The following is a 15014-nucleotide window of genomic DNA, read 5'->3' on the forward strand; positions in this document are numbered from 1 at the left end:
TTTATTGGTGTTATTTCTAGTTTCACACAGGGAAACATTTGACAAAAGAATTAAAAGAATTTTTGGAGGGCACAGATGAAGAATCTTGTTCTCATAAATGGGTGGGGGAAAAACGCCCTTTGTTAATTTTCCAAAGGGAAAAGGGGACTTTCTTTCTTTGAGATTTAGGAGGTTGTCCTTCCCAATCGAGATAGGTTCATCGGGCCAAAAGCACACAACAGCATTGACTCTTAACCATCAAGTCCAGCACTTTCTGGCATCACTCAAAGGAAAGTGTTGGAATCTCTTCTTGAGGAAAGCTCTCCACTATAGTCCAGCATAATTGGGAGTGACCAGGAGGTCAAGCAAGAGATGCCATTCTCCAAATCTCCCAGGAACACAGAGGAATGGAATTTCAGAGCTGCTCATCTGAATCACTTTTAACATAATTATTTTCTCATATCTCCAAAATTCTTCCAAAAAGTTATTCAAACTTATATCTCTTTACCTATAGCATTCTCCCCTGAACTAAAACAATGCAGTTTTTTTTTTTTTTTTAATTTAATGCCCGTTATGTGAAAGAGAACAAATGATTCAGGAATGTCTTTACTTACTCACTGAAAATGCATATCAGGAGTGGGTCTGAGATGAAATCTAGATATTCCAATATTAAGTTTCCCAAATTTTCCATTGAGCCTTTATTTAAAAAGGGGGTGGCAGTGCCTAAACAAGAGGTTGTTTGGATTGCCCCATGGTCCTAGTTTTTACATAATCGATTTGGACACATTCTAGATAACAGCGGTCAAGAAATCAAACATCTGCTTTTACCAGAATGTAGTCTGACCATTTTTCCCTCGCAGTTCGAAGGGCTGCCTGCCGTAGTCTCATCACATGTGTAAACCGGGAGTTTGGCCAGTGCTTTGGTCCAATTTCATCAGGATACGACCTAAAAGAGTATGATGATAATAATTGGTGCAGTGGTTAAGAGCTTGGCTGTTAACCAAAAGGTTGGCAGTTTGAATCCAGTAGTTGCTCCTTGGAAACCCTATAGGGCAGTTCTACTCTGTCCTATAGAGTTGCTATGACTTGTAATTGACTCGATGGCAATGGGTTATCAAGTGCCTATGTGTGCCAGGCTCTGTCCTAAATGTTGATATGTACTAACTCATTCAATCTTTCAGCAACCCTGGGAAGTACTATTGGTATCATCATCCCCATATTACAGATAAGGACTTGTATGGAGCAAGGAGATATTTAATAGCTTGCTGCTTACTGTACACAAAAGTCTTTACAGGAAATATTTCATCGAGTCCTAACATTGAGTCCTATGAGATAGCACCTACTATTCTCCCCATTTCACAGATGAGGAAACAGGTAGAGAGAGGTTAAGTCATTGGCCTAGTATTACACAGTTAATAAGGGGGACAGTCAGGATTTGACTCCAGGCAGTTTAACCTCTAAGCCCATGTCCCTAGACACTTTTCTAGATGTCCTCTTGTCAAGTACATTTGGAAACTTTGCAGTGTATGTAAAAAGAAGAATTTCCCAAGAAAAATAAGGTTAAATTTACTTGGTGGGGTCTCAGCAAAAGAGTCCACAGAGCCTAACGCATTAATCTATTCCAGGTGAAGTGAAATCACGGAGCAGATCTACAATGTCTTTCAGAATCTCTATCAACATCTACACAATATCCAGGACTCTTAAAATGGCCATGCAGGCAAGTAGATTGGCACATGCTACAAAACCCTTTTGAAGGCTCCCAACTGGTATGGACACTGATATTGTTTTAGTAGTCAAGATTGGCCACCACTTAAAGTTCTTGTAGTTATGCTGGCTGTACATTTGCCTTAGTGAATGGAAGACTACAAAAACAGTGAGACTGTAACTATACAAACAATAAGACTACGTACTGAACAGGAATTCTCTAGGATGCCTTCTCCAATCATGGTTTTGATGCAAATCAATGGAATTCCTGTTTTTCTGAATATATTACTTAAAAAACCCAGTGCCTTTCCTAATATTTTCACCCTGACCTTGGTATATAATATATTCAGTCAAAATCTGGCTATTGAGAAAATAAGCAGGATGCAAGGTAGATGCATAAAGTCTTTCTGTGCCATTTATTAATTCAGCCAAATTCCATTATAAGAAACTAGAAAGAAGTGTTCAGATCTTTTGTAGTGCTCAAACTCTGTTGTTTATTTTGGCTTGATATGTGGCCCATACATTAGGATTAGAAAGAAATATATGTATAGATCATAAATGTACTTACAGAGAGTGTGGCTGGAAAAAGTTTTCTTTTTCCTCCAGAGTGGCATTTGTTATTAAAATATAAATTTGGCTTTCAATAAATGATTTACCCTGGACAGAAATTCAGGCTAACTCAATTCATTCTAGTAATAAAATTTGTCAACCTTAAACTGGAATTACAGTGGTCTTGGGAACATTTACGATAATCTGTTCATGTTCTCATTCGCTCATTTGTTCATCCAACAAGTATTAATTTAGTGACTGCCGGGAACATAACATTGAGGGAAAACATAAAATATATGTACTCTCTAACTCCTGCCAAAGAACCTATAATTAGAAAAACAAAAACAAAAAACACATAACTTACATACTTAAATAACAATGTTAGTTAAGTGTATTATGTCAAAAGGGTAATGTAGAAAATAGGTAATACAAGTGTTGAGAGTTAAAGAGATCTTTGTAACCACAATGATTGGGAATGGCTTTCTGTAGTAGGTGGGATTTGGTATATGAGTTAGTTACACAGCAGCAAAAGGCCTTCCAAGGAAGTATACCTGTAAGAGCAAAGACTCGGGGTTGAAAAAAACTTGGGGTTGAAAAACAAAAAGAAACATTCGAATAAAGTATGTTTTCTGCTGGGAAGCAGGAGGCATTATGGGTGCCTAAGTATGGTGGCTAAGTTTATGGAATCTTTTGATTGTAAGTCTGAGGTATTTGAACTTTATTCAGTAAGTACTGAAGAGCTATTGGAGTTCTTTTAAGAGAGAAATAAAACCATTTAATTAGTATTTTAGGTAGACTGATTTGACCAGATGGTATGTAAGACGACTTGGAGATGGAAGCAATTAAGAAACCTCAATGTCCATCAGTAGGGGACTGATTAAATAATTATGATACGTCTCTACAATATAAAAATATTCATAAAAGGAATGAAGAAGCTTTTTAATTACTGGTATGGAATGATTTCCAAGATATGGTAAGTACAAAAAGCAAGGTGTATGTAGAAAGTATAGAAATTTTCACTGTGATCTCTCAAGTGTAAAAGATTTATACTCAAAATATGAATAAATTATATTAATATTTTGAAAAATATACTGCTGTGGTAATTTACTTAGAAGCTAATAAGAACCTGAATTTGGTTGGAGTAAAGACAATGAGAGAAATATGAAGATCTGTCAAAGGAAGAAATGGCAGATCTTCACATCTCACCAGACACAGAGGTGACAGGCAAGAAAAAGTCACATGTGCCTCCCAGGTTAGAAGCTCGAATGACTGGGAGCATTAGTTAAAGGAGAAAGAGTAAATAATGAGTTTACAAAATTTGATCTTGCTACTCACTGTGGTTCATCCATAGGCCTCCATTCTACATAGTGATACAGTCTCTGGATGTTTTTCAACCACTCCCTGAGTATTTCTGTTGTGTTATCCACATTGTGATCAGTGGCTACCCTGCATGAGAGAAAGCCAACTATAGTTCAGTTACGTGATCTAAAGAAAGAGGAGGAAATCCAATACATTAAACCAAACTGAAAGGAAAATGGCCAATTCTGGAGAAAAAATTGTATTATTTGAAATTAATTCCACATAATTCAAACTAGATAATGAATTTCTGAAGTGGGAGAGACTTCTTAAAATCATCTTCGTGTTATTGGATCTTAAAACAGGGGCTGGCCAATAGTAGAATCAATAAATAGTTGTATTAATAGCTATTTTAGTTATCTAGTGCTGTTATGAGTCAGAATTGACTCGATGGCAATGGGTTTGGTTTTGTTTTTTTTAGTGCTGTTATAACAGAAATACCACAAGTGGATGGCTTTAACAAAGAGAAATTCATTCTCTCATAGTCTAGGAGGCTAGAAGTCCAAATTCAGGATGACATTTCCACTTTAGGGGAAGGCTTTCTTTCTCTGTCGGCTCCGTAGGAAGAAGGTCTTTGTCATCAATCTTCCCCTGGCCTAGGAGCTCCTCAGCACAGGGATCCCAGGTCCAAAGAATGGGCTCTGCTCCTGGCACTACTTTCTTGGTGGTATGAGATTCCCACCTCTCTCTGCTCGCTTCTGTCTTTTATATCTCAAAAGAGATTGATTTAAGACATAACCTAGTCTTGTAGCTTAATTCCTGCCTCGTTAATATAACTGCATTAATCCCACCTGATTAATATCATAGACATAGGCTCTACAATGCATAGGAAAATCACATTAGATGACAAAACGGTGGACAATCACACAACACTGAGAATCATGGACCAGCCAAGGTGACAAACATAATTTTGAGGGGAAACAACTCAATCCACAACAATAGATAGAAACATGAAAACAGTAAAATAGAATAAACATAAAATGAATTGAACTGGAGTTAATTAATGAATCTTCTTGGAAATAATCCTATTTGTTTTAATTTTCAGTTATCATATATGTAAACTCTACCTGTTAACGTCACTTAACAATTACCTTCAATTTAGGCAATCATTAAGTTTTGCTTGCATTTCAAGTTAATTTTCAGGTTACCAAAACCAAAAACCAAACCCACTGCCTTTGAGTTGATTCCGACAGGATTTCTAAGCACTAGAGGGGAACAAAAAAAAAAAAAACTCAAAAACCGAACCCATTGCTGTCCAGTGGATTCCAACTCACTGTGACCCTATAGGACAGAGTAATACTGCCCCATAGCATTTCCAAGGAGTGCCTGGTGGATTCGAACTGCTGACCCTTTGGTTAGCAGCTGTAGCACTTAACTGCTATGCCACTACAGAGGAAAGTCACAAGAAAATTTTCAGTATGAAGCTGTAAACCTATGGTATCTTCACAGTTCTATTTTGAATTAACTTTATCATCGCTTATAAGAAATACAGTACTTTTAAAAGTCTTCAAACAATGTATACAAAACTGGTTTCTCATTTAACCTGAAAGGTTAACAAACTGATCCACCCTGATCTACCTTGAAATTTGACAGTTCCGTATGCAACAGAAGCGTAGGGTCTTTAAGAAACCTAGTAACCAGCCCAAACCCTTCTCCTCTATATAAACACAACGGTTACTGTTGCTTTTAAAAAATAAGAAATTTCAAAATTAACAGTACATAGCAGACCGCATCCATGCAAAGTTACTATAAGGAAAAAAATTGGAGTCTTTGAAAAAGAAGGGAAAAAATGGAACAATGCTTACAACTTAAATATAAGGAAAATTTTCTGCAAATAAAAGACCTAAATATTCATGCGTAATCTCACTATATACCTGGGAAAATTGAACCAGAGTAATCAATTCTGAAACATATACTAGTAACACTATTTGGTTTTTTTAATGGTAAAGAAAACACTTCTTTATGCTTTTAGGCAAAAAGACCAAACCATTTACAAAGGAAAGAAAATCAAATTGCTGTCAAATGGATAAAAGAACTGGTACATTCATACAATGGAGTATTATTCAATGATACAAAGAAATTAGCTTTCAAGCAATGAAAAGACATGGAGGAACCTAAATGCATATTGCTAAGTGAAAGAAGCCAGGATGAAAAGATTACAAACTGTATGAGGGCAACTATATGACATTCTGAAAAAGGCAAAATTACAGCCCATTGCTGTCAAATGGATTCTGAATCACAGTGAGCTTATAGGACAGAGTAGAATTGTCCCACAGGGTTTCCAAGGCTGTAATCTTTACGGAACCCGGCTGCCACATCTTCTTCCCGAGGAGCAGCTGCTGGGTTCAGAGCTAACCTTTTTGGTTAGCAGCCAAGCGCTTAACCACTGTGCCAACTACAGACACAGTGAAAAGCTCAGTGGTCATCAGGAGTTCCAGAGGAGGAGAGAAGGATGAATAGGGGAAGCACAGAGCATTTTAAGGGCAGTCAAATATTTTGCATGATACGGTAATGGTAGACACACGCGTTATGCATTTTTCAAAACCCTTGGGACTATACAACACGAATTCTGAACTGTAATGAAAACCCTATAGAGTAGTTCTACTCTGCACACTTGGGGCCACCATGAGTCCTAATCAATTCTACAGCAACTAACAACAACAACGTGAACTATGGACTTTAGCTAATAACAATGGATCAATACTGGTTCATGCATTGTAACAAATGTACCACAGAAATGCAAAATGTTAATAACAGAAGCAGCGTGCACAGGAGAAGGGAATATGTGGAAAATCACTACTTTCTGCACAATTTTTCTGTAAACCTAAAACTTCTCTAAAAATAAAGCCTATAAAAATTATGCAAAAAATTGACAGAATTCTAAACGGCAACATATGAAGCAAGACAACAGTAAACTATCATTTGCAAGCAAATCCATGGAGAGAAAATGGTTAATGATTTTATAACCAGCCTACCTGTCCTTCAAGTACTAAGGCTATAGAAAAACAGATTTAAGTATGCAAGAATAAAGACTACCATATGCCTTAGAAATCTAACAGAGCTTCATCCAACTACGATATGACTTAGGAAATGACAGCAAAAGGACTGCTCATAGCATTTAATATATTTCATTGTAGAACTGAAACTAAAATGAAGGGGAGGGCAAGGGCAGAAGAGTAAATGTCACACACTCTAACATAGTAAAAAATAATGCAAAACTTTTAAAAAATGGAAGTGAGGGGAGAAAGCTCATCTTTGAAAAAATTTATTGGCTATCAATAAATTGGTAATAGATAACAGTCAAAAAAGAAAAAGTAGAAACTCATGATATTAAAAAACAGAAAAATAGTAGAATTTCAACAAATAAAAATACTCATTCTTTTAAAAATCTCAGCAAATTACTAATCACAACACTAGTTAACCTAATTAAAAAAAAGGGGAGGCTGCACAAAATATAAAAAATAAGAAATGTCAAAGTGGGGAGAAATAATGACTGATATGAAGAATTTTTAAAAAATAATAAGCAACTACTTTGTACAACTCAATGAAAAATAAAATTGAAAACTAGATATAATAGATGATTTCTTAGGCAGATGCACATTAGCAAAATTGAATCCCGTAGAGATATAAAGGTTAAACACAACAACTTCCATGAACAAGATAGAGAAAGTTGCCAAGAATTATCCCACAAACAAAAGAAAATACTAGTCCCAGATAGTTTCACAAAGGAATTTTACTAAATCTTAATAGACCAGATATTTCCAACATCACATAGCTTGCTCACTAGAGTGTAGAAAAAGAATGAAAATTCCAAATTCTTTGATAACACAAATACAATATTGATATCTAAACCTGCTAAAAAAAAACTATAGGTCAATTTCTTCTAATGAACACATTGCAAAAATCTAAAATAAAGTATTAGCAAATAGAATGAAACATTCTATTAAGAAAATAATATAGCATGGCCTAAGATAATTCAATATTCGGAAATCTTTTTTAAAATAATGTATTTTATTTTTGCTATTGTAAAAAATATATACTGCAAAACATACATCAATTCAGCAATTTCTACATGTATAACAATTCAGTAGCATTGATCATATTCTTCAAGTCATGCAACCATTCTTACCCTCCTTTTCCAAATTTATTCCTCTACCGTTAACAGAAACTCACTGCCCCCTAAGCTTCAGCATTACCAACCAAAACCAAACCGACTGCCTTCAAGTCAGTTCCAACGTATAGCAACCCCATAGGGTTTCCAAGGCTGTAAATCCTTATGGAAGCAGGCTGCCACTTTTCTCTCATAGAGCTGCTGGTGATTTTGAACCACTGACCTTTCAGTTAGCAATTGGAGCACTTTAACCACTGCACCACCAGGGCTTGGGCTTCAATATTAAGAAATCTATTAATATAATTAACCATATTTATAGACCTGAAGAAAAAAATCATATGATTACCTTCATAAACGATGAAAAAGTCTTTAACAAAATTCAACACTTATTCCTGATTTTTAAAAATTCACACTCAAAGTCACAGACACACACCACACAACACCACACCATACCACACAACTCCACCACAACACAACACACACTCAGATGTAAGACAGTACACAATACTGGGGAGCCAGCATAACTTGTACAAGGCAAGGTCATGGAAGCTCCATAGATACATCTAAACTCCCTGAGGGACTGAATTACCAGGCTAAGGGCTGTGGGGACCATGGTCTCGGGGAACATATAGCTCAATTGGCATAACATAGTTTATAAAGATAATGTTCTACATTCTACTTTGATGAGTAGCATGTGGGGTTTAAAAGCCTATGAGCGGTAATCTAAGATGCTGCACTGGTCTCACCCCATCAGGGGCAAGGGAGAATGAAGAAAATTAAAGACACATGAGAAAGATTAGTCCAAAGGACTAATGGGCCACAACTACCACTGCCTCCATCAGACTGAGTTCAGTACAACTAGATGGTGCCCAGCTACCACCACCAACTGCTCTGACAAGGATCACAATAGAGGGTCCTGGACAGAGCTGGAGAAAAAGATAGAACAAAATTCTAACTCACAAAAAAAGACCAGACTTACTTGGCCTGACAGAGACTGGAGAAACCCTTCATAAACAGCAACATATGAAAAACACCCTTTTAGCTCAGTAATGAACTCACTCATGAGGTTCACCCTTCAGCCCAAGATTAGACAGGCCCATAAAACAAAATGAGACTAAACGGACACACCAGCCTAGGGGAAAGGACTAGAAGGTAGGAGAGCACAGGAAAGCTGGTTATAGGGAGCCCAAGGTCGAGAACGGAGAGTGTTGATGTGTCGTGGGGTTGATAACCAATGTCAAAAAATGATATGTGTACTAAGTGTTTAAGGAGAAGCCAGTTTGTTCTGTAAAAAAAAAATCTACACTCAATAAGTAATAATTGATGTATACGTTCTAACATGATCAAAATATACAACACACACTAAGTCAGACATATACTTCAGCCCTTTGTCTCGCTTACTTTGGACATGTTATCAGGAGGGACCGATCCCTGGAGAAGGACATGGTGCCTGATAAAGTAGAAGGTCAGCAGAAAAAGAAGAAGACTCTCGGTGAGATGGATTGACTCAGTGGCTGCAACAATGGGCTCAAACATAGCAAGGTTTGTGAAGACGGTGAAGGAGCAGGCAACGTTTTGTTCCATCATACATAAGGTCGCTAAGAGTTGGAACTGACTCAATGCCACCTAACAACAACAGCAAAGCCTTACTTGATGGAGGAAGGCACTGCCACTAAGGTCAAGAACAAGACAAAAGATGCCCAAAATGTCCATTACTGTCTAATACTACATTGAGTATATGCCCCAATGCAATTAAACAAAAGAAAACAATTAGAGGCATAAGAATTGGAATAGAAGAAGTAAAATTGTCTCTATTTATAGATAATACAATACAATACCTGGAAAACACAAAAGAATCAATAATAAAACTAAAACCATAGAAGAATTCATTACAGTAGCAAAATACAGAACTAACAGAAAGCTTTCGTGTATACAAGAAAATCTCTTTAGAAGATGTATAGAAGATACTCACACTTATTATATACTTGATGTGAATTATGCCCTTTACAGTATCCCTCTTTATCATGTTTAATAACATTTGGCCTAAACTCTACCCTGTTTGAATTAAAACCCTTTCTAAATAAAATTTAAAAAATAATAAAAATAACAAGAATTGTGCAAAACCTATATGAGGGAAATTTTAAAACACTCCCGAAAGACAGAAAAAAAAAAGTAGCTATGAAAAATGGAAAGACATTCCTTATTCTTAGACAGCTAACTCAACATGGTAAAGATAATATAGTTCTCCTTAATTTAAAAATTAAATGTAATTCCAATAAAAACACAAAGAATTTTTTTTTTTATTCTGGAACTAGAAATGTTGATTATAAAGTACGTATAAAAATAAAAATCCAAGAATTGCTAGTAAACCCTATCAAAAAAGGGCAATAAAGGACAACTATATACTATAAAGCCAATACAATTAAAGCAAAGTGGTAATGGCACAGGAATAGATGGGGAGACCAGTGGAACAAAACAGAAATTGAGTATATGAAAAAGGTGGCACCTCAAATTGCTGTGGGAAAGAAGGAATTTTTAATAAAGGGTGTTGAGACAACTGTATAGCCAGTTAGAAAAAAGATAAAAAATGGATCCATACCTCACACCATATACCAGAATAAAGTCCAAATAAATAAGAGATCTAAATTAAAAAAAAAAAAGCACTAACAAAATATAAATAAATTAATTTATAACTTGTGTATGGGGACAGGATTTCTAATTATGACTAAAAACCCAGATGTAATAAAAGAAAAGATTCATAAATCTGACTACATAAAATTTTTAAAAACAACTAACACTGTAAGCTGGTAAGCACCTTACAGCAAAGACAAAGCAATGGGGAGGAGGGTTACAAGCTTCGTCTAGCTTGTGCTTCTGCCGAGAGCTGCAGCATGTCTGTAAAAATCACATCGGCTGTGACACATGGCCATGGTAATCAGCATAATAGGTGTCCAGGAAGAGCCCTATGTGAGTCAAAACAACTGTCTCACCATATGAAGCATAGAAAGAGCAATTCCTTAAACTGGGAATCAGGTCTAATGTATACTACTCTTCACTCAAAATATGTGTAAGAATAAAGTAAAACAAAACAAACAAAAAAGCTGGACTACGGTGTTAGTCAAAAGTTATGAGAATTCTACCAAACCCATTGCCGTCCAGTTGACTCTGACTCATAGCAACCTTATAGGCCCGGGTGGAACTGCCCCACAGGGTTTACAAGGCCGTAAGTCTTTACAGAAGTAGACTGCCACATCTTCTCCCACAGAAGGGCTGGTGAGGTCAAACTGCTGACCTTTTGGTTAGCAGCCAAGCGCTTTAGCCACTGTGCCAACAGGGCTTGCTTGATAAGAATTCTATGTTATCTCTATTTATAAACAGTATAAGAGAATTTATATAACCCTTCCTTCTTTCCTTGGCTGTTGTTTCCTCATTACACAGAATTCAAATCTCCAATACTCCTCTCCTGAGTTCTACCACCATTTAGGTCTAAGAAATTGTCAGAAATCTGCCCCTGAGCCTCTTATGGAACAAGAGACAACTATTGCACAGTAGGACACTCAGGTCAGCCGTAGTTCTCAAGGTCTTGAACGCCAGCTATTCCTGAAGAGCAGTCTGGTTTTTAACTGCCTGAATTTTAACATGTGCGCATCGTATAACAGTGATGGATGAACAATTCACAGACACAAAAGACGACCTTCTTTGCCCTCCCTACGTGTTGATGCAATTCCTAACCATTCTAAAAAAGTTGTTGTTATTGTATGAAATTTACTTTCCTAGTGTACAGATTAAACAACTCCAAAACCTGCTTTAAGTTTAAGAATACAGAAAAGATCCTTAGAAATTAGCTACTTTGAGTATGAAAAGTTATGTGTCTAATTAAAAATAAAACAACAACAACAAAAAAACCCAAAATAGAAGAAATCATTTAGCTGATGTTCTTTGTTAACTTCGTGGGTACCTGTCTTGGCCAGATTAGAAGAAGGATGGCAAAGTCAAAGCAGCACTCATTTTCACGGGGGGCTGGGAGGAGCCTCAGCCCCTTCCTTTCAGGTTGGGAGAGGGGTCAGAAGACCTGGGCTTCTCATGACAGGGCCTGGGGGCTCTACTTTGTGCATTGGCCAGACGTGCAGGTGTCCCCTGAGGGTGGAGGTAGGTCTTCAGCTTAAACCTCCCAGGCTCCCATATTCTGTGTCCTCAGCTTCCTCACCAGATGGAAAAATTAACTTGTCACCAAGGGTTTTGTGTTCAGTTGCCTGTGGTGTCTCACAGCAAGACAGGCACTGCACTGTTGCATTGTTCTACAGACAGAGCTCTGAAAATAGAACCCTTAACACAGCCCTGTGCTTCCTCCAGAGAGTGTGCATCTGGGCCTTTGGCTTCTCTCGTTCCAACTCTCTGGTGGACTACAGGCTGCATGCTTTCATTATTATGTATTCAAGCAGAAATACATTTTTGTCAAGGGGATTAAAAGGCAGCAGTTAGAAGTGTCTGCCTGGACTTCTGTTTATTTTCCATTCACCAGGGGAGTGGACAGATGGGAGGCAGGGAGTGGGGAGGCTTCCTCAGTGGGGCAGAGTGCTTCAGTACAGTCAGATGGTCAGCCCAGGTCTTCCTCTGGGACAGAGATTAGCTCTGCACATCAAAAATGAATGCGGGTGGACCTCCCGACCATAGCTGGAAGATGTTCATTTCCTCAGAAGCTTGAAAACAAAGAGAATCATAACAATTAGGGGAAGTAACCATACATTTTTTTAACTCAATGAGGGGAGTATTTTAAATATGCTTGTTTTCTCCTAATCAGGCCAAGAAAGGCACCCACAAAGTTAACAAAGAACATCAGCTAAAAGACTTCTTGAAGAAAATTAATGATATGAAATGACAGTTGTAGATCTAGAGACATGATTTATAAATTATTACAGTTGCTAATTCTTACTTAAAACTCATTGCCATTGAGTCGATTTAGACTCATAAAAACCCTACAAAACAGAGTAGAACTGCCCCATAGGGTTTCCAAGTAGCAGCTGGTGGATTAGAACTGCCTACCTTTTGGTTAGCAGCTGATTTCTTAACCACTGCACCACTAGGGCCCTAAATTATGTCCCCCCGAAAAGATATGTTGAAGCTCTAACACTGGCACCTGGGAATGTGACCTTATTTGGAAACAGGGTCATTGAAGATGTCATTAGTTTAGATGAGGTCATTAGGGTGGGCCCTAATTTTTTTAGGACTGGTGTCCTTATAAGAAGAGGAGAGACACAGAGGAAAGACAGCTGTGTGAACGTGGAGGCACAGACTGGAGTTATGTTGTCACAGCCAAGGATCTACCTACAGCTACCAGAAGCTGGAAGAGACGAGGAAGGATCCTGCCCTAGAGCCTTCAGAGAGAGCATGGCCCTGTCCACACCCTGATTTAGGACTTCTAGCCACAAGAACCAGGAGATGAAAAGTTTCTATTGTTTTAAGCCACATAACCAGTTATTGTCAAGTTGATTTTGATTCATGGTGGCCTCAGGTGTGTCAGAGAAGAACTTTGCTCCATAAGATTTTCAATAGCTGACTTTTTGGAAGTAGATAGCCAGATCTTTCATCCAAGGGGCCTCTTGGTTCACTCAAATCACCAATCTTTTGATTAGCAGGGACTCCTTAAGCCACATAGTTTGTGGTAATTTGCTATGGCAGCCCTAGGGAACTCATACAGTAATCAAACTGGAAAACCAATATTTGTGAAAACACAAATATGAGCTGACTGGAAGTCGGTGCTCCTGAGAGGCTAAGATTGTTCAGTCTTTGCCACAATTCTCCCAACTAGAGTGGATTCATATTTAAATTCACGGCCCTCTTCCCTCTTTCTCCCCTGGTCTAGCCCAGGATAAGATTCTAGAAGGAGAGCTCAGCTCTTGAGCTGGGCCAGTCCTCAGGTACTTAATTTTCTTTGAAGGTCAGGCTGGGACAAGAACTTCTGTTTACATTTAAGGAGCACCAGTATCTACAGCCACTGAGAGGTCTCCCTCCTCCACTGTTAGAGGAGTTGTGACTGGGCACAGTTCAGTGCTCATGCTCAGTCCCCTCTCTGTCCGTTGGTGCTTGCTTACTGTCTTTGCAGTGACTACCTAAAATGGAAGTGCTGATACAAACAGGTGCAACATCTACCTTGGCCTCAGAGGCAAGAGTAGGCCATTTTTTGCCCTCTTTCTCTCAGATTCTGTCTCTTGTTCCTGTTTCCTCTTGCTTCTTCCTCTTCTCTAGCTGTTTAAGTTCATGAAGGCCCAAGAGTCTCGGGATTAAAATCAAAATTAAATCAACAAATGTGAGCACATATTGAAAACATGATCAACAGCATGCGTAGGGACCTCTTTGGCTAATCGAGTTCCTGGGTGAACAGATGCATGGAAAAGTGAGAGTAGACCAGGCGGACCAGGAAATACACACATCTGCGAGATGGTATGGCTTCTTGGCCATGGCTAAAAAAAAATGAGATTTCTCTGGCAATGTCTAAAAGCACTGACATTTCTTCTCGTTCCAGGCCAATTTTAATTTCTCAGTCTTGGCTCTTAAGTTAATAACCAACTTGACTCATTTATTTTTACCGCAAGCCTGCTGAGGTTGTTAGGACTAAATTCACATTGGTAAGCATGGGGACACTGGAGCCATATTAATGATGCAGACTGGATGGCTCAACAGTGGAACACAGATATTGAGGATGTGGTGCCATCGATCACTTCCACGTGCACTGACACTCAGAGAATGTCCTCAGCTTCCCTGCAACCCCAGAAAGTTTAGACCTCTGACACTACAGAACAATGTGTGTCAGAGGAGAACTGTGCTCGGTAGGGTTTACAATGGCTGATTATTTGTAAGTAGATTGTCAGGACTCTGAAGTGACTCTGTGGACTGCAACCTCCAACCTTTTGGTTAGTAGCTGAGTGTGTTAGCCGTTTACACCACTCGACTGAATAACAGGGACTGCAATTAGTGGGGAAGGAGAATGGCAACACTGTGCAACTGCCTCACCAAAAAACCAAACCCGTTGCCGTTGAGTCGTAGCAACCCCGTAGGACAGAGTAGAACTGCCCCATAAGGTTCTCAAGGAGTGCCTGGTGGATTTGAACTGCTGACCTTTTTGTTAGCAGCTGTAGCTCTTAATCACTATGCTACCAGGGTTTCCTGCAACTGCTTCAGAACCTGCAAAATACATCTCCAGGGGCTCAAGAGAATGATAGAATGAACAACAAAGTTAGTCATTGCCTGGACGATCTGCACCATGACTAGGAAGTTGGCAAAAACAAATTTTCCAATTTGAGACTTGAAGAACCGA

The 15014-nt window shown here is 38.3% G+C and overlaps 1 protein-coding gene across 4 annotated transcripts in view; it reads right to left on the bottom strand.

Moving 5' to 3' along the window:
* COLGALT2 (collagen beta(1-O)galactosyltransferase 2) overlaps positions 1 to 15014 on the bottom strand; it is a 137473-nt gene that overhangs the window by 47704 nt on the left and 74755 nt on the right. For all 4 annotated transcript variants that reach the window (XM_049868104.1, XM_049868105.1, XM_049868103.1 and 1 more), the window contains 2 exons: positions 3568 to 3678; positions 808 to 925 (listed from right to left, as the gene is read on the bottom strand). In XM_049868104.1, the coding sequence (XP_049724061.1) occupies positions 808 to 925; positions 3568 to 3678 (229 nt within the window). The remainder of the gene's footprint in view (positions 1 to 807; positions 926 to 3567; positions 3679 to 15014) is intronic.

The sequence above is a fragment of the Elephas maximus genome, chromosome 24 (genome assembly GCF_024166365.1).
Source record: "Elephas maximus indicus isolate mEleMax1 chromosome 24, mEleMax1 primary haplotype, whole genome shotgun sequence".
NCBI lineage: Eukaryota > Metazoa > Chordata > Mammalia > Proboscidea > Elephantidae > Elephas > Elephas maximus.